Here is a 20,946-nt window from a genome sequence, read left to right as displayed (position 1 = left end):
CTAAACAGTAACATTTTACTTCTTTATGTTACCTAATTATTTTATGAAATGATAACAGAAAATTCTATTGCACTCCCTGAGTTAAACACTTGACACTTTTATTCCTTAAAAAATGCAACATTTTAGAAGTCTAGATATGTTTATTAATTAGTGATTATTAACACTCAGTAAACAACATTATGTCTTGTAAAAACACAATTTCACTGCACAGCGTGAAGCTGGGGTCTATTATTCCCTGATTCCATATGCTGAAATACACTCAAATGGTCACAAATGACCTTAAGCATTAAATAAATGTAAATGAGAACAACATAGAAAATGCACTTTTGATTGATAACTAAAAGACCAGGTTGGAAGGCATGCGACAAAATGAAGTCCTGTCCAGAAGGAGATGGCTGTGCGTGGCATGGAGGAAGGGCTCCCCTATGTCTCCCTCCCTCCCTCCCGAGCGCTGAGATTCCGGAGCCCTGCCTTCCTGCCCAGCATCACGTTGGGTTTTATCCATTGTGTCTGGTACCCAACTGTTTTTCTCAAACTAAGCAGTCAGGGTAGGCAAATGTCCTCAATGTGAAGAAACCTTAAAACACCAAAGGGTGACAGAGCAGTAGAGAAGGATGCAGCGACTCCAAATGGGATTGTTACTGTAACAAAACCCGTAGTTAAACACACAAAGGGAAAATGTACAGAAACAGCCATTTCACGTGGAAAGCACTCAAGGAGGCCATTCCCCTCCTAGGTCAACCGGCCACAGGGTGGGATTGCGGAGCACACTGTGACTCTGCTCACAGAAAGCAGCGCTCTCCCAGCCTGGAAGGGAAGGAGCAGAAAGGGACTGGACACCCCCGGGCTGTGAAAACCATCGCTAGATCAAGGTGTTTCAGCCTTGGCAGTATTGGTGTTCTGGGGCAGATGCTTCTAGGGTATGGAGGAACCGGTTTGTTGTGTTTTGAAGGCTGGCTAGGAGAAATCTCTACCATTGGACATCAGGACCAGTAGAAACCAGTAGTGAGAAAGTTTGCTCCAAAGGACAATAACAACAGCAACAACAACGATAAAAAACATTCCCGGCGACTACCAGAATCCTCTAGGGTGCAAAGCTGCCCATGTTGAGGACCACAGAAATAAAGCCATTTAAGAAGGCTGATTTAAGCTGGGCTTTTCCCAACCTCGTACTGAATAATCTTAGGTACGAAGCGACCCTAACTCAGTGTATAATATACTATATTGAGTGTTCTATACTATTTATATTTTTGGTGTTCTCATCTATTGAAGGAAGTGTCTGTTGGCCTGCCTCATGGGAGTCTGACAAGATTAAATGGAATGGTACCCGTGAAATACCTGACAGGACAGTGCCTGACACACAGAAAGTGCTCAGTTAATGTTATTTAGCATTATTGTATTGTTATTAGTCATCCATGGCACCAAGAAAGCAGTTTCAACTGGGACGTTTTAATTCAGACAGGATGCAGAGTTTTCTTACCGGCTTGATATTTTCGGAGTCTTAAACACACCAGTCTTCTTATTGCATGCGATGATGCTGTCCACATCTACAGGGCACAGTTAAGAAAACTTCTGCAGCAATTATCGACTGACTACAAGAAAGAACCTACAAAGCCTTTGGCTTCTTATCACAATAGGATCAGCATAAGGAAGAGAAAGGAGCTATGAAAGCCCTGCTGTGAGATGCTAACTTACCACTGGCGATGTCTTCTCATTCCCTGGCTTGCAATTTTTCCACCTGTGGAAGGACCATCTAGGTAGCATCAAGGTGGAGCCCAGAGGACAAATGCTGGAGGGCACTGTTGGGGAGCATGAGGTGCTGTGCCACTTGCCAGGTGTGTGTGCGGGGGAGGGTGTCCACCAGTCCCCTAGGAGGGCAAGGCCAGCCTCTGCTGGGCACCTAAGTGCTGGTTGGGAGAGGTGAGTTTCAGGGACAGTGTTGGGAGGAGGCACAGAGAGGGGTGGAGAGATGCTTGGAGCATCTTTGGGAGAAAATGCAACAGGGAAGAAGAAAGTCAACCTAGCAAAGGGTTCTTGAAGCGCTTCTGCCTGCAGACATGAGCTAGTGTAGAAGGACTCACACAGAGGAGCCATGTTTAGATTAGAGGTGCTTTGTGGACCTGGTGAATAACATCTGAAGATCCTCGGGAAAAATCCCTTCTAGTTTCAGCTCTAGGAAAAGTGCAGTTCCTCCTATCTCTGCTCTGGCCCCTGGGCTGTCAGAGCCTAACAAACACACTACCTCTGACACCCAGAAGAGCTCCTGTGGTCTTATTTCTGTACTGACCTCTGTCTCTGGTTTCCCCGGAACCCCCTGGGTTTCTGATTTCTAAACACCCCCACCTCCTCCTTTATTTCACGTGACACATTTGCTACATGAACTTCACAGTCCCTCTCCTGGAATAAGTCAGGTTTAAATAAACAAGAAATAAACGGATCCTAGTCAAGGCAGCAAGCTGAATGAAACTGGGCCTGGGGAGGACACCAGGCAGACAACGATGTCCCCGCTAGTGCTCAGAAAAAACTGCTCTCCTGAGTGTTCAGAGCACACACCGCCCGAGATCTTCCTGCCAGAACAGAACCACGGGATTCTTAAACTCAAATCTCTGCTTGAAGCACCGGGCACACCCATTCCTCTCGGAGTGAATACACAGGTACTGTGGTAGCTCTATTCCCTCAGGAGTGGGGAGGAAAAATCAATTAGGTCTCCTAATGATGGGCTTTGTTGAGGTTTACAAAAGTGCCATAATGCAGACTTGCTTTTTCCTGGGTGAACTTTCCTGTATGCAAATTAAATACTGTTAAATTACATTCATTAAAAAAAAAATAAAGGAGACTAATTTGCCTACTTGTTTTGATTAACTAAAATGACACACCGGCCTACGGTTTCTGTCTATTTCAGGAGTGTGCTAGATGAAGCATCTTGCAGAAAAGGATGCCTGACATCTTCATTCTGAGAAGCAAAATTAGTAGAGTCAACTGACAACTGTTTTTTATTGAGTCCCCTCCCCTAGCCACACCCTACTCTGCGTTGCCATGGTACCCAACTGCCTGCCATAATGTGCCTGGCACACCTGTAGCGTCCTAAGTACTTGACTAATCTCACAAGCAAAACATTATTTTGTGAGTGGAGGTAATACTTTTTATAAAATAGTCACAGGGAAGTTAAGTTACATAACTCAGAAAACCTGTTAATTTTTAGTAAACATCTTAACACTATATACTTTATGCAATTTATAAACCCATGACTCTGGGTGGTCAGGCCCAGAGCAAGCATGGATATTTATATTCTAGAAGTTATTTTCTTAATGGAAAATTCACAGCCGTACTTGGGCTACCTTAGTTTTAAAACTGGGCAGGAAATATGTTTTGTGGTTTAGAAGGGCTTTTAAAACATTTTTAAAAGAAGCACAAAGAGAAAAGATGCAGGTGTTATTGGAGAACATCACCTTAAGAGATAAACTCTGATTCTGTGCCCGCAGCCCTTAGGTCCGATTGTGATGGTCTTTCTGGATGGCACTGTGTCCAATCATAGATTTTTATCATCTCCCTGTGTCACCTCAGGGTAATAGAGGAAATCCAATCAAACCGAGTCAATATGAGCAGGATAATGTTCGTCACAACAGACCCAGTCCTGCTCTGTGATCTGCTCCCACCATCCAGAAGGAAAAGCCTTCCTGCGGTTTTGGGGGAGAAGGAGAAGCTGTCTCAGCCCCTTGTCAGGGCAGCTGCCCAGGGGCTCAGAGGGAGCCACAAGCCTACCCCTAGCTTCCTTCCTAAACAAAGCCCAAGTCAGGAACGATCCTCCATTTAAATTATCAGTTTATTTTTATTCTTAAATATGCCATATACAATAGCAACGACAGTCTCTTAGGTCAACTGCATGCATTCTGGGCATGTAAAATACTGTTGGAAATATTAGTTTATCCGTTTAATCGGTAATTGTATTTATCAGTTGTACATACATTTTGAATCAGGTTATTCTTAAATTTATTTATTTAATTAATGTGTATGGGTGTTTTGCCTAAGTGTGTGTGTGTGTGTGTGTGTGTGTGTGTGTGTGTGTGTGTGTGTGTACCATATGTGTGCCTGATGTTCTTGGAGACTAAAAGAAGACATCAGACCTCCCGAGACTGGAGTTACATACAGTCTGAGTGCTCTGAAGAGCACCCATGAGCTATCTGTCCAGCCCCAGTTTTGTTCTTAAACAGAAAGAAAGAAAGAAAGAAAGAAAGAAAGAAAGAAAGAAAGAAAGAAAGAAAGAAAGAAAGAAAGGAAGGAAGGAAGGAAGGAAGGAGATTTCATTTTAAACTATGCATGTGTGTCTGGTCTGCGTGTGAGTTTTGAATACGTGTATAAACCCTGCAAAGATCAGAGGTGCTGGATCACTCCTGGAGCTAGGAAAAGTGTACCCTGGGGAAGCAGGGTATATACACTCTGCCCTGCTGAGACAGCTCTGCAGCCCAGTATTGTTCTTTGGAAATATGTAAGACATAATAGCACCGTGACTCATGGGGCACTGCTATTTTGGTTTATGTCATCTTCAGTTTCATTGGCGGGGATTAGAAGGGAGGGAAGAACACTTAGATTATAACATAAATCCTATTAATTTTGATCTCTAAATGACTTTTTACATGCTCAAAAGCAGCAATTTTTTGTTCTGATTTAAGGTTATATTCTATCTATCTATTAATCTGTCTGTCTGTCTATCTATCTATCTATCTATCTATCTATCTATCTATCTATCTATCTATCTATCTAATAGTTTACTGTTTTGAAACAGGGTTTCTCTGTGTAGCTCTAGCAGTCCTGGAACTCACTCTGTAGATCAGGCTGGTGGTGAATCTGCTTGACTCTGCCTCCTTGGTAAGTCAAGGCTGGGGTTAAAGGCATGTCTGGATTTACTCTACTCTTAAATCTGTTCCTTACTCCAACAGATGGAGAAATGACACCCAGGTGCCACCAGGTCTGTTGGCAATGCCGCAGCCTGGCCTTTATGCACATCAGCCACCCCTCCCCCTCCCCGCAGCAGCTGCTTTGGGAACTGGAGAGTTGTCTGCAGCACTGGAACACTCTGCAGATACCACTACAGAGATGGGGCAAGGCAGGGTGTCTGCAGTGGATCAATCAGTGGCCACGGCCATCTGGGCTGCTCACCTGCAGGTGTTTTACTTGTCTGTCCCTCCTATCTTCCCTCTCTCCTTCTTTTCACCTTTACGTTGAGGTAGGGTTTCATGTGACTCAGGCTGGCCTGGAACTCCCAATCCTCTTTCCTCCACCTCCCAAGTGCTAAGATCACAGGCAAGTTGCCCAGACTACTTTTACTCATTATGGTTTGGAGGGGGCTTTGCAGGGATCAGAATTCAGCCTACCACTCTCTCCCTTACTCTTTTATCATTGCTACATTTCGTCAGCTACATCTTACTGAGTAGTTACGACATGTGAGTATTTAAAGATTTCTTTCTTACTACACTAAAAGGGAAATAACGAAGGGCGTGTGTGTGTGTGTGTGTGTGTGTGTGTGTGTGTGTGTATATGTGTGTGTGTGTATGTATATATACCTATACATATACCTATATATGTACATATACACAGATATGTATATACATATATGTATATATACATACACACACATATAGATAGATATACACACATATATGTGTGTGTAGATAGATAGATAGATAGATAGATAGATAGATAGATAGATGGATGGATGGATGGATGGATGGATGGATGGATGGATGGACGGACGGACGGACGGACGGACGGACGGACGGACGGACAGACAGACAGACAGACAGACAGACAGACAGACAGACAGACAGACAGATAGATAGATAGATAGATGGATGGATGCTTGGTGGTTAAGAGCACTGGCTGCTTAGGTTCCCAGCACCCACAAAGTGGCTCACAACCATCTGTAACTCCAGTTCCAGGGAATCTGATGCCCTCTTCTGGCCTCTGTAGGTACCAAGTACGCACATGGAACACAGATAGGCACAAAGTCCGTATCACAAAATAAAAAATAATAATTAAAACCAAATTGAGAACTGGCTAAACCAGATGATCCGTTTCCAGCGTACCCTCTGAACTCCTGTGGGTGCAGATGAAAGGCTGTCTTTAGGGAATGATGGTTCTTAGGACGGAAAGCTCTGGGTTAAAGCCAGCGAGGCCCCTTAAGGACCAAGGAGAAACTTAAAGAAGCCTACTCATGAGTCTGAGAAGTACTCGAGATATAAAATTCGCTTTACCTCAATTCTTAATTTCTTTTTAAACATCTCTTTGCCTTAAATCTCAGATCAGCAGCTTTTTAAGGGTCAAGATGCAGAGTTACATAGGTAATTAACTCATGGTGCATCTAAGAAAGATAAACAGCCGCACAATTGGCTAACATGCTCTTGTAATATACAGGTCCAGACCTTATCTCTTCATTGTCCCACACATTAAAAATAAGTCAAGCTCACTCTCTGTCTTAATCTTTCTCTATCTGCCTGTCTGTCTTCTTCTCTCCCTCATGTTTCCACAACCCCAATACATCTTTATACTTAAAAAAAAAAAAGTCAAGCTAAAAACAAAATAACAAACATGCTATATTTCTTTTTTTTAAAAAAAAAAAAGAAAATTAAAAGATAAAAATCAGAATGATGAAAACTTAAAGAGACCAGTAAATAAGACTAGCTGGGTTCATTCCATTCAGAAGCCAAGAATAACAAGACAATTTTAAAATGATGAGACAAATACACAGGCTAACACTCAGCTGATGAGTGACTGCCAGGCCGATTTTTATCATCTCTCTGGTATGTTCATTTGTTTCTTAATGCGCTCATCTTGTCCATTAAGAATAATTAGCAGCTTTGCCTAGAGATTTGCTGGCTTCAGCCAAGGGTTCTCCCCACTTGTTGTTGCTGGCACCCACCTTTACTTTTTACAAAATAATTTTTGGATAATATCCTACGATTGCTGTATAATTTCAGCCTCCTAAAATTGTAAAGGAAAGACATAAACAGTGATTCCTGAATGAGTTGTTTGATCTATACACTGCATCTGCACTGTGTGATTTGGCGAATAATTTATTCTTACAGAGAGGGGGCACACAAACGGGGAGGGGAAACTCACTCATATTAATTCATTCAGCAAAACAGATTACAAAGCATGCCTGTTGTAAGCTGTTTGCAAATCAACAACAACATTAGTATTAAAAGCAGGAAACCACATTGCCAATTTTAAGGCTTTTGCATGCTTTTTTCTCTTAATTAAAATAAATTAGATCTACTTACAACAGAAAAAAGGCACACAAACATGGAAGGAAAACACCATAAAAACTGAACCCTATCAGGAAGTCCCTAAGAGATGAAATAAAACGCACGGCCAGTTTGGGTCTGCATCCTGAAAGGACCTACTCCATCTGCATTGTAAGGTTCTCCCCTCCTGCCCTTTGGCACCCCGCTATATTAAACCCATTGTAAAACCCAGCACAATAAAGCTCTCTCAGGGCTGAGCCTCTGAGGACCAAATGTTAAAAATCCATTTTCTTGGGAGGGGGCTGTACCAATCATTTCTTTGAAAGGCCGGCAGAGTGAATGGCAGAATCTGCGATTTCCTCTCTGATTTCAAGAGCTGGCCTGGCACCTCTGCTGTTTAAAGCCAAGGTGCGATGATAATTAATGACATTAGCCTTGCTTCCCTTCTTTGGAGTCTCTGTAGATTAGCTCAACAATAATTTTAGTACAATTAAATTTACATACTGATTCCAGATGCTTCCCACAGTTTGATGATAAAAACTTCTAATTGATTTCTGGGGCTATTAAGTAAAGTCACTTGCTGACTTCAAGGCTACTGGGCCCAATCTGAAAGTTTCCAAAATCAAAACATCTTTCTTTCTCTCTCTCTCTCTCTCTCTCTCTCTCTCTCTCTCTCTCTCTCTCTCTCTCTCTCTCTCTCTCTCTCTCGTTCAATATTCCTGTTTTCCTACCCTCAGAAAACCGCTAGGCAGGTCTGAGCTGGCATACCTGAGAGCTTCCCATTGCTCTCCGTGCTCCCCGACAAGGAGGAGCGCAGTCACTGAGAGAGAAGAACCAGGACTGAATGGAAGGGAGCGACGATGGCGGTGGTGGTCCTCAGGAATATTTAGAACTCGCCACAGTCTCAAGATCATGATTAAAATCTGATGTTTAAAAAAAGGGAAGCACCTTCTGTGATCTTTCCCTGGTGTGAAAGGCCAAGGTTGTGATTGGCTGTTTTTCCTTCCTGATTTTTTTTTTTTTTAAGGGCTGTCAGGCAATTAGCTGGGTGGGGCTCTGCAGAGCTCACAGCTGCCACACAGTATTAGCCACCACAGTTCTGCTTCCTCCTTCCTCCTGTGTGAGCAGCTGACAGAGCTGCCGTCAAGTTTATTTTCCAAAAAGGGGGGTGGGGGGGATTTACAGAGTGGAGGAAGGAAGCAGGAAAAAAAATCAAAAATAGAAAAATAGGCTTTATATAAAAGGCTACAAAATTCAAAGCTGCTTCAAGCCCTTGAAGGGAGTAAAAATGCAAATAAGAGTCCTGTCTTCCTCACCATGTCAAAAAAAAAAAAAAAAATCCAAAGCAAACAGATCTTCCACGTTTCCTCTCAATTTCTAACTGCTGCTAACTGCCTTTGAGCAAATCAGCTAGACTGCTACAGTAGCCAATAACTTATGCTTGCGTTCTTAAAGTACGGTTCAATTTCCTGAACTCTGTGTACATATTAGTAAAACATAATCTAATATAATGGGGTTTGAACTGTAATAGCATAGCAGAAAGAAAAAAAAAAGGAGAGACAGCTTTTAATCCTAAATAAAAGGAGATGACGAAGAGGTGATAGCTGTTTCTAGCGGGAGATATAGACAACTGCTTAGCAATTAGCATAGGCACAATATGACGGGCGTGTGTAATATCACACGCACAGAGGCTAGATGTTAATATTTACAAGCAACATCAAGTAAAGTAAATAATAATTTTAATCTGCTTGGTGCTGGAAGATCTTAATGAGAATAAAGGAGCGAGAATGTTTCAAAATTATGAAGATTCTGAATCGCCTCGAGAGAGGCATGAAAAACACAGACCCCATCGGGGAGGAGTGTCTGGCAACCCTATGAAAAGGAAGACACCCACAGTCATCTGCAGGGAATTCATATATTGCTTGTTTTTCTTAATTACTGATCGTGTGTGTGTGTGAGGAGCTCTTTTTGAATACCCCGCGCTGTCTGTCTTTATGTCGACTGCTACTCAGCTTGGGGGCGGGGGGCAAGCACGATGAACCGGCTTTCTATCTGAATAAGGATACTTCTGATGGCCTTTTCATTCCCATCAGTTAGCAGAACTTCTTTGACATCTGCAGAAATAGCAACCTGGAAAGGAGGAAGAAGAAAAAAAAAAAAGAGCAGGGCAAACAATGAGCAAACACGGTTGTCTGTGTGGAAGTGAGGACGGCAGTGACAAGCCTTCGGTATCATGCTTCTTCCACCTATTTCTCTGTAACAATCTTCAATCTTTTTTCATTTTATGTCTGCATTATTTTAATCATTCAATCAAATCAGTCAATACTTTTATCATTCCATTTGCGGGAGCCTCTATCTTGCTATCATTCTGTTCGGTAATTGCATTGTGACAGCGGATGATGGTATTCTGAGAGGCTTTCATTTGCGGGCTTCTGTTTATCTAGTAGAGCCATCATACAAGGCTGTCACTCTGCCTTTCAGCTTGCTTCTGTCTGGCTGCCTGATGCCCTTCATATAACTTTGCATTGCAGGCAGATGGCTTTGTGAGGGTAATTTTTTTGTGAGCTTTGACATGCTCGCACATTGGGCTGTAACCTCGACACATTGTATAAGAGCGACAGGTTTGTCAAATGCCAATCAGTGTAACAATATGCTTTTATTTGTAGAGACATAAAAACTTGTCTAATGCAGTGTGCTGCTACATAATATCTCCTGAATACATGACTCAGAACCCAGAGAATGGGGAACGGCGTTCCTGAATGGCCAATCTAATTCAAAAGAATCTAATTACTGAGCGCTCTGGATCATGTTTGTTGATGTAATAATGCAGGCAAAACATTAGCAGCTATCTCATGGTGCTCCAACTGTGATTCGCCGGGCTAGTCCTGTATCTTAGCAAATGGGACTATAATCTGAAAAAAAAAAAAAAAAAAAAAAAAAAAAAAAAAAGCTTTCCCTATAGCAAAGAAAGACTGTGCGAGGCCTGGAATGTCACAACAAGCGATATTGACTACACTGAGGTAAAATGTTTCTGCTCATCGAGGCAACCATAAAATCAATATGATCCGAAAGTAAGTCAATCTAGAAGGTCTCTCAAGACCCGGCAGCTTGACCGCAGCTGATGCTGTTGACGGTTCTCTGACCCAGCAGTTGGAGGCCCTGGAACATTTTTCCTTTTGTTTTCCCTCTGAATGGGATTGGAATTGAGAAAAGACCTACCATGAGCCCAGCCAAGCATGTCATGCCACCCCCTAGCTCACACACAGCAAGGTCCCTGAAAAAGAGAAAGACATGGTAGAACCCATACAAATTAGATGGGAATGGTCAGAGCCATATATATGTTACAAGAACAAATTGCCATCTGCAGTCAGAAGGACACTGCCAGGGAGGTGTGGAGACACGACTGGCCTACCTCATGGCGTTTTGCGTTTTAAAAATAATTATGAAATAGAAAAGTCACAAAGCAGGCAGACCAGTGGGGGTTCCCTCATTAGTGTTCGCTGCAACATTACCACCGCTGAGCTGAAAACTCTGAGAAGGTTCCCTTTTTTCCCTTGTCAATGGCGCTGTCTTTTAGGACTAAACTAGCTAGAGTTGCGAAGGATAATTGTTAGGAAAGGATAACATTGTTAATCCACATTCATGCCTTCAAAAACAGCTAGACAAGTAAGCCAAGAAGATACGCGAGTGCCTATGAACTTATGTTAGAGTCACACACAAGGCACAAATAAACGTAATCCTGAGGGGTTTTTTGTTTTGGTTTTGTTTTGTTTTTGTTTTTAAATTCTAAAACAATTCTAAAACAAGCTGTAATATTTTGGAAAGCCAAACCACTCGCATAAAGCACAATTACCCACGAGCATTTAGTAATTAACACTTAGATCACAATTGATCCCAGCACAACACAGCAAACTAAACAATGCAGGGGTATAATGTGGCTAACCTGGGCAAGCCAGGAGTGGGACCAGGCTCAGAGTTAAGGCTCAATGTGTCGTTCTACACCTACTTTCCCCTTTTGTGCCTAAATGTCAGCCCTCCTGTGTGACCTTCTCACCCTGGTTCACTAGTTGCTGATTGGAGCTTAGGCACAGCCTCTCGGGTGCTTGTGCAGCCAGACTCAGGCCTGCCCTCTGCACATGTGACATGCTTAGACTCTTAACACTGTGCAGTCTCCAACTTTGAGGAGTTTATGGAGAGAAAAAACAAAATTAAAGTGTGTAGGGGGGGATGTCAAAAGAGGACATTCATATTAGAAATTATTTTAATACACATTTAGTTATTCAAAGTAACCACAGATTGCTTGGTAAATATCAACCCACAGAGCTTCAAATATTACATAGTATCAACTTACTCTTTTAAGAACATACAGTTTAAACACATCATGGTCACTAATGACTTGCTATAAAACACATTGGACTGAAATATACATAGAATATTCATAAAATAATAACTAAAATGAAAAAAGCCCAAACCCTTACTTTCTGCTTGTACCAAAGATCTCCAGAATTTTAAAATAAAAGGCCTTTTCCCCACTAAATCTTATCCATGATTTGATGCATAACACATATTAACAGCTAAAAAATATCGATTTCTTTAGTATAGTAATTTATGTTATACATATTGTCATGGTCACAAAAAAAAAAAAAATACCTTTAAGGCCAGAGCATCCTCGGTTAACAGCTGTCAGGCATTTCTTTAATTCCTTAGTGACGTCTGTAGCATATGTCACGGAATGTGCATTGTGGGGACCTTTTTTTTTTTCTTTTTTCTTTTCTTTTTTTTTTTTTTTTTTGACCTTCACAATCAGCAAGGATTGATTGTACCTCCACTTTTGTTTCCCCCAAATCAAAGTGAAATAAAATGCTCTGAGAGGAAATCAAGAGCCTTTGACAGCCAGCAAGAGCTGGCTGTGTGACTTTAGCCTAAGGGCCATGTGGATACCTCCTCAGAAGCAACACGTAATTGTTCATGCGGGACTCTTTCTTTTTCTTCCTTTCAACAGTTTACAGTCTGGAGACCATAGGATGAGCCATTTTCAATAGGCAAACTCAGTATCGGGGGATGGGCTAAACAGATAGCTTTTACCTGTGGCCCTTACCTGAATATATGACTGTGCTTGAGGCAGTAGTGAGCCAGGACCTCCTCGGATGGCCAGATGCCTAGAAACGCAAGAGGAGATACCAGGGTGAGACAGTGTTTCCTTCCAGAGTAGCTTCTAAAACAAAGGCTCAGCACAAGCCATTGCATATCCAACCACACTTAACAGCATGGTCCCTTCCGTATGCCAGACCATGGCTTTTCTTGGCTGTTGTCTTTATAATGGCCAATGTTAGGACCTTTCTCAGTCGAGCAGCCTCTATAAACTTTGCCAAACTTCAATCACAACACAACAAAACAAAACAAAACAAAACAGAACAAACCACTAAAAACCAGCATTACAGATATCAAAACGTAAATGTTGATGGTAGGTGAAATGGATCTTAATCCTGGTTATACATAATTTATACACATAGGTTGAATGAAGGCTTGCTCTATGTGAATGTGCAGATCCTTTTAGGCAAAATAAAATAAAATAAAATCACTTTAAGGAGCAGATAAAACTGCCGAGGTCATTCTATCTCTCAATACCTTTCCATATTAATGCTTTAAAATATCCTTAAGTTCATTTCTTTAATTAAAAAAAACCAAACTGCAGTATAAAATTAAGAAACATTAATGTCACCAAACTTTGGCATGCCTTTAAATCAAACAGTATTCCTATATACTAAAGTTCATGGTCAGACACTTCCTAAAACCATCACCTTGGCTGTCCTGGAACTCACTTTGTAGACCAGGCTGGCCTTGAACTCAGAAATCCGCCTGCCTCTGCCTCCCGAGTGCTGGAATTGAAGGCGTGCACCACCACCGCCGGGCCCCAACATTTTTACTAGGAGTCTACATCACCTTAGATATGAGTAGAACAAATAATCTCATAAAAATTATGGTTTTCTCCGAGGGATCAGACTCAACCATCGATCCGTCAGTAAGCCCCGCCCCCTCCCCGCCCAGCCTTCCCTTTTGAGTTTAAGGAAGCTCGTCCACAAAGTTAAACACATTGAAAAGACTCGATTTTTCTCTCCCTAGACGGATCTCCTACTTTGAGGAGGAAGAGGTGGCTTCACTAAAGTACCAGCCGCAGGAGAGCCCCGTCAGGTAAACTTACTACTCCAACTTCCCAGCATTTTCAGAAGAAAGGACAACTTGGGAGGGGAAGACAGAACAAGGAGAACCAACAAGAGGTGTTTAGTAACACAGTTAGAGGGAAGGAAAAGGGGTGTGGGTGAGTGTAGCCGTTAAGACTACAGATTGCTCGAAAGCAGTCCGGTTCCGGCTCTGGTCGCGGTTCTGCCATTTGCTGGTGGAGAGACTTTGGATAGGTTACTGAGTCAGCTTTTCATCTGCACACCATAATAACTGCACCGTCAACTTCCCGGGATCCCCGTGAGGATCGAGGATCGGGTGAGGGAAATACATGCGGCGCGCTTAGGGACGGTTCTGAGCAGGCACAAAGGGAAAGCCGACTGTTACTGTTGGCCTCCTGCAAAGAGCAGACGAGAGAATGCGTGTGGACCGCAGCGATTTATCCCAAGGGTCTGGACAGGCGGAGAACAGTTTTTAACCTTTGCTTTGTCAGGACCCCAAAGTCATAAGGCCTCGTACACCTCCACACATAAAGAACTTCATAAAGACTGAAGTACATAATGAAAGTCTCTGAAGGAAGACCCAAGCCACTGCTCTCACCAAGTAGATATAATTACCACAAGAATGAATTTCTTTATACCCTGAGTACGTGTGGCTGTGAGGTTTTTAAAAAGTAATGATAGGGGAAAGGTATTTAACTAAAACTTAGGCCCCAGTGAAGAGCAAATGTGACTTCTAAAGTGCAGAGTCTTTTCAATTCTTTTTATATTTTTTCCAGAAATTATAGAGTGATTTTTAAACTAAGTTAAATACAAAGATCAAAAGGCTAAATTTCTACCATTAGCAATGTAATCACTGTTAATGTTTTAGACATCATTCCAAAAACCCTTTCTAGTCATAAAGGTATCTTACTCAGTTGGGATCTTGTCACGCAGGGACTCAGCAACTTGATTTTGGCCCCCCTCCCCCCATCCAAGAAGGCTAGAATGAGTCTGTAACATGGAGCCTACGCTCCAGATGTGTCATTTGTACAGACTGCCTAGGTACTCTACTGTGCATCCACATTCAATTAACCCATTTCCTCTTGGCAGATAGTTAAGTTAGGCTTGAAGTTTGTAATATTACAAGATTATAAACAACAGCAGGAGTAGAAGGACATACCTTCTCCTAACACCTTTTTCCATCCTTAGAGATGGGATATCTGGTCAAAAATTAAGGGCAGGATCTGGAGAGATGGCTCAGTAGTTAAGAACACTTGCTGCCCTTGCAGGTTACCAGGGTTCAGCTTCTAACACCCACACGATGGCGTACAACCATCTTTAACTCTAGTTCTAGGGTGTGCGCCGACCTACCTCTTCTGGCCTCCCAGAACACACACGCGGCACATACATACGCAGAGATAAAATACTCATACATAGGAAATAAAAATAAACAAATCCTTTAAAAATTAAGTATAGTCCATATTCTGGTGGACAGGTTGAGTGTCCCTAATCTAGAATCCAAAATACTGCAGAACCTGACATTTTTCTGAGTGTTCCCACGATGGTAGATGGTCGCATGCTCTCGGGTGACGTCAGTCAAAACACAGCCGCACTAAAGCACTATATAAAACCAACTTAGGGGGACTTGTATAAAATACATAAGAAGCAACTGGATTTCATGCTTACCTTTGGACTCCATTTACAAGAAATTATGTATCCCCAATCTGAAAAGATCCCAAAATTAAAATGCCTCTGGTCCCAGGCTTTTAGGCTAAGGGACATTGGATCTATATGTAACTGTCCCACGTGGAATTTGTATGCTCCACTAATGCCCAGTAAGAATGTTTGTTCTGGGCTGGCTCTTATAACTTAAGCCCTAGATCACATGTGACGGTGAGAGGGTTGGGGACCGACTGCACAGAACTGTCCTAGGACCTCCACACATGGGCAGCTGTGCACGTTCCTCATCATAGACCATCCACACAGTGATAAAACATTTTTTAAAACATATTTGTTTCTTCAAAGCCTATCCAAGACATGGATTTATCACATTTAATATTGTTTGTGTATGTTAATTATATTCACAATGGGTTTCGTTAGAGCATTTTCACACACATGCGCGTTTGCTGTTTATCCTGACTCTATTACCCTCGTTCATCCCCTTTCAGCTGTTGCCGATCCTCTTTCTAGTCCTTCCTCTACTTCCCCTTTATTTTAGCAGTCGGTTGCTTACAGGACCCTGGGCGAGGGATCGTTCCCAGGATCATGGCCTTTCCACTAGTGGCTACATCACTGAAGAAGATGTTTCTCTCCTCTTCCACATCATGAAGTCCCCATAGAGATACTGGGGTGGGGTGAACACCTCCCCATTGGCTACTATTATCTCCTATAGATCCCTGCAGGTCTCTTCTCCACACAGCAGGATGCCCATAGGCCCAGGCTTGCACAGGTCTCTGGCCAATAACCTCGGCTGCTGTGAGATCAACGGTACAATGATGATGTCAAGTTCTGAAGACCACACACCTCACAACACACCTCCCTGCAGTGTCCTGCAGTGATCCTTAGAGGGAGTGATATAAAAGTATTCAAGGCTGAGCCTCCAAAGTGGCCGGCACACATTGGCTACTAATGAGTTACGCAGTTACCGTGGCCCACTGTAAAAAAGGAGCTTTTCTGGCCAAAGCCAGTGGCTGCACTAATGTAGGGTCTGAACACACTTATTTCAAAGTTACTTTGATGGGCCTGTTGTGTTCGCTTAGCAAAACAATAGCCGTCTTTGCTTTCCTGCTAGGACCTCTGATCTGCACAGCCATGCGCTTTTGACCAGGATAAGGTAGAAGATACAGATTCCCTCCTGAGGAGCAGGTCTCAGATCTCTTCCAGTGGGCACTTCTTGTTCTGTCGGTCAGTAGTGGAGCATGCAGGGTCCACAGCCAAGTAAGGCAATCACGATGATTCCTCCCCGAGCAGCCTGAATAGCAGCACCCCGTGGCACTAGGAGAGCTATTCCATCCTGGTTCCAGCTTCATTTCTCTGTGTCCTAAAATCAACGTGTGTGATGATGTCTGTAGCTATTAGGTCTTAATCTATTCCTGGCAGGCAAGCACCAGCCGGGGCAAATGCCTGTTACTTTATTTTAAATAATGTTAAATTTTAAATAATGTTCCTTTTAAATGCCACTAGAATGGTACTCATAAGGAAGTCAGACAATGGTGCTATGCATGAGGTTACAGTAGGGATGTAAAGCTATGGACGTATGTGGATGGAAGGAATGTAAATAAAGGAAGGAGGGGGGCATAGATGGACAGAGGGACACGGATGGACAGAGGGGACATGGGTGGACAGAGGGGACACGGATGGACAGAATGGTCCTTCAAAGAAGAGTCTCAGGAAATAAAGTTCTGAAGAGAGGGAAGTTTTGATGTTCTAGGAGTAGGGCTCCATCGTGAAGGAACGGGAGAGAGTGAGACAAGACATGCAAGTTAATCCTGGATAGTCTAAAGACACCTGGCTGACCAGGAGCACAGGGAGGCAGGACGAAACTGGGTAAGGACCTCCTCGTGCCCCTTGCCACACTGCCTTTGAGGCCGTAACACTCCCTACATCTAATGACCTAGTGGGTCTTGTCAGCCTGCTTCTCAAAGATATCTCAAATCATCACCACTAACCATGATCCAGGAACTAATTGACTCAGGAGTGTCGAGGGTCTCTGTCTTAAACAAGATGGTGGACAATGGACAGATGCATATGCGAATTTCTTCCCATTTTTCCATGAGCTGAGGTGGCTGATATAATGATGTATTAAATACCAGCCCAGGGAAGCCTGGACCGAGACATTACCACACAGAGAGATACTGGGACTTATGTCATGTCACCTTTTTGAGTTTCAGAATCCTCATCTGCAAAATGATAGGTTTCCATCGGATTATATCCGGGGGGGGGGCTTCGCCCCGTAAAGACTACAATAGAAAAAGAGGCCTCACCTACTGGACTTAGATGGAGTTCATTTTGAGTCCCGGCTCTTATGGATCTGTGACCTTGGCAAGGTGCTTAACCTTTTAAAGCCTCTTCATTCATTCATGGAACACGCAGTTATTAACAGCCATGTCTGCCTTAGAAGCCAGGGTATTGTAGTAATTAAAGCACAGCCTTTCCCTAAATAGCTTTAGTAGAGGCAGGAGACAATAAATAGAATTTGAAGGTACTGAGCAGTGCTTTGAAGGAAGGAAAGCACGGCAGCTCTGGGTGGGGGCGGGGCTTCCTTAGCCAGCCAGTTGGGCAACGCCTCGAGCCTCTTATTTGATAAATACAGGCCATGAGTGTTGCTTACAGGATACTGAGAAGACTAAATGTGTATGCATATAATACATCTAAAATAAAGTTGGCACACACCAAATTCCTTATAGGTGGTAGAAGCCACTGTCGCTGGGGTCATGGCTGATACTGCTTTGAAATGTTTCTATACCGCGTCGAGGGCATTTATTAGATATTTTCACGGAGAGTCTCGCTTTTAAATAATAACCCCATGAGATCAAGTCAGATCTGTGTGGGAGGGAATGTCTGTGTAGCCCAGAAGACCAGGCAGATGAAAACGTATTTAATGCTAATACTATTGAGAACTGTCCTGCAGAGGGGAACACCAAGAGACAAGTTGGACAAATACTCTGTCATGGAGTTACAATGTGGCCCCAGGTGACTCTTTACACAGAGGATCTGCTGCCTTCCACTGGGTGATAGGCCAAGGGCACTGGGCTGAAACTTAGCTGCCCTTGGGAGAGCCAACTTAACTATATAAAAGAGTCAGTAATGAACACACGGATAATAATGAGCTGTCCAGAGGATTTCAACACTAAATGCTCTTGGATTGTGAGATAGGTTTGCAGGTAGGGTTCAAGTTTAAGAAGCGGTAAGACTTGAACTGTGTGCATCTTGACTGGACTATTACTGAGGTGCAGACTATGAGGAAAAGAAGGAACCTGGCCCAAAGGCAAAGAAGGGAAGACATTCTTCCCAGAACATTCCCAGGGGCTCTGGCCTTTGGGTCTGATGGTCAGTTTGAGGGACAGGTGCCAGAAAAGGAACCGGTGGTGAGACTCACTGCTGAGACATGGGGACACATGGCAGCCATGATTGCAGCTGCTCACCTGGTAAGGATGTGAACTTGAAAAACATCCATGACATGTTAGCTTTGTGGCCTCAGCAGGTCACTTACACCTCTGTTGCCTTGATTCCTTATCTGCATAGGAGGATAGTGTCCACTCTGAATACAGACTGAGGATTAAACGGGTGTAGTGAGAACTCAGTAAGCACTCAACCTGTGCTGGCCATTACTGTCACTCAGTAAGCACTCAACCTGTGCTGGCCATTACTGTTACTCAGTAAGCACTCAACCTGTGCTGGCCATTACTGTCACTCAGTAAGCACTCAACCCGTGCTAGCCATTACTGTTACTCAGTAAGCACTCAACCTGTGCTGGCCATTACTGTCACTCAGTAAGCACTCAACCTGTGCTGGCCATTACTGTTACTCAGTAAGCACTCAACCTGTGCTGGCCATTACTGTTACTCAGTAAGCACTCAACCTGTGCTGGCCATTACTGTCACTCAGTAAGCACTCAACCTGTGCTGGCCATTACTGTTACTCAGTAAGCACTCAACCTGTGCTGGCCATTACTGTTACTACCATGTTTACTACTGGAGTAGACACAGCATTCATTGATCGTCTCCTACCTGCCAACTTGTGGGCTGTGCACTTTGTATGGGTTATCTTGCTTATTCCTAAGACACGGACTATCATTATGATAGAAAAGGGCACAGTGGAGTAAATGGCAAATGAGCTCATGTGATCTGGCTGGGATTTGAGGCCATACTCTCCCACGGTGGAAGACCACCCTATGTGCTACTCCTTTGAACAGTGGCTGTCCCTAGAATGAGGGGTCACACATGTCTAGTTCTCGGGGATGTCAATGACTAATTTTAGGACTCTAGACAAATCACATTTGGGTTCTAACTTCAAGAATAAACTGGAAGAGTTGAATGGAGTAAGGCTGTGCCCCAGGATGTAGGTATTATATTTGTGCACATTCCCAGATAAAAGCTTCAAAGACTGCCAGTGGGCCCCAGCCTGTGACATCTTACAGAATAAGATTGGTTACAATATTTTATTTGTACCAGCACTCAAATGTAAACCTCTACTGGGAAATCTTTTAGATGGATTTAAACGGTCCTGTAAGTTAAATCTTTAATACGTGTCAGTTTTAATTGAGTTGGAAGTGCTTTAGTTAATTAAATTTCCCAGCTTCAGAGATGAACAGCCACATACACTAGTTGTGAAAGTTTTTTTTTCTCAGTTAATTTTTAAAGTGACAAATGATGACAGTGTATCTTCATGGGCTGCAAAAGTGGTATTTTGATCTAGAGAATGGAACATGTTAAAACAGAACCCCCTCTTGAAGTGAAACTTTCTCCCAAACTGAGCAAAGCCCTCTGGGGTGTTTTCATCAAGGAGGTCTCCTCCTTGGTGGAGTAACAAGAATCCCCTTTGGTCAGAAAAGATAAACAGAGGGGAGCCCCCCCCCATGAGAGGTGCCTACCCCTCCACCCCTCCACCTCTCCACCCTTCCACCCGTCCACCCCTCCACCCCTCCACCCCTCCACCCCTCCACCCCTCCACCCCTCCACCCCTCCACCCGTCCACCTGTCCACCCCTCCACCCCCAGGAGAACAGCTCCATTTCACCTGGCTAGAGGCTATCAGGAGAATTCTTTCTAGGAAAAAATGGACCCTAGAAAAGGAGACAAAAGAATTCCTAGCAGAAGGGAAGATGGAAGGAGGACCTGGGTTGCCCCAGAAACACCGCATCCCTTCTGCGGTAAAGAGAGGAGAAACAGGGCTTCTACTGCCAACTTCCCCAAAGCCCTGCTGGGCCAAGGGAGCTTGGGGACACAACCAACAGGCCCTCTCCTTTGGACAGAGTCATCTTATTTCCCTTGAAAAGACATAAAAGAGAAACAAATGAGGTAGAAAGAACAGAGCAGCAAGTGCTGGTCTAATTGTTGTTCCTTATTTTGGCTTCCAAGTCACTTTGCCAATATGGGCATACCATGGAAAGCCCCAAACATTAAGGAGGGAGTGGGCTTCCTTCCTGCGCTCACTGATGGTCTACGCCCGGCTCCTAAAGCCTACCCCTATCCCAGAGTCTCGCTTTATCTTCCTTACAGGCAACACTGTGACTCCATTCCAAAGACAGGAAAAGCTGCATGATCCAGAGTGGCTGCTCTACACACTTATGCAAACCTTCCAGGAGAGAAAACCATACCAGGGGGTACATACGCGCTGTTCATGAAAAACTCACCAACATCCACTAACCAGCCCTAGGCCTGGGCCTCGCAGTGCAACACAACTTTCTTTAAGCATGCTCCAAGTCCCTCACCCCCACCCCCGCCCCACTAACGGCCTTGGGGAAGGAATGGTTTCTTGGAAGAAAGATAAGTGACTCTCCACTATCTCTTTTTGACATAGGGTCTCACGTAACCTAGGCTGCCT

The 20,946-nt window shown here is 43.5% G+C and overlaps 1 protein-coding gene across 3 annotated transcripts in view; it reads right to left on the bottom strand.

The window, feature by feature from the left end:
• The window catches only part of Camkmt (calmodulin-lysine N-methyltransferase), a 368,029-nt gene that overhangs the window by 54,617 nt on the left and 292,466 nt on the right, over positions 1–20,946 (bottom strand). For 2 of the 3 annotated variants that reach the window (XM_006524992.3, NM_028576.3), the window contains exons 4-7: positions 12,340–12,400; positions 10,461–10,515; positions 9,308–9,371; positions 1,481–1,547 (exon numbers count right to left, since the gene is read on the bottom strand). In XM_006524992.3, the coding sequence (XP_006525055.1) occupies positions 1,481–1,547; positions 9,308–9,371; positions 10,461–10,515; positions 12,340–12,400 (247 nt within the window). Of the gene's footprint in view, positions 1–1,480; positions 1,548–8,009; positions 9,372–10,460; positions 10,516–12,339; positions 12,401–20,946 lie in introns of all 3 variants that reach the window. The other variant, XR_385373.3, reaches the window with a different exon arrangement.

This window comes from Mus musculus, chromosome 17 (genome assembly GCF_000001635.26).
Source record: "Mus musculus strain C57BL/6J chromosome 17, GRCm38.p6 C57BL/6J".
In the NCBI taxonomy this organism is placed as follows: domain Eukaryota; kingdom Metazoa; phylum Chordata; class Mammalia; order Rodentia; family Muridae; genus Mus; species Mus musculus.
Note: the sequence above shows the minus strand (reverse complement) of the source record. Positions and strands in the feature narration are given on the sequence as shown.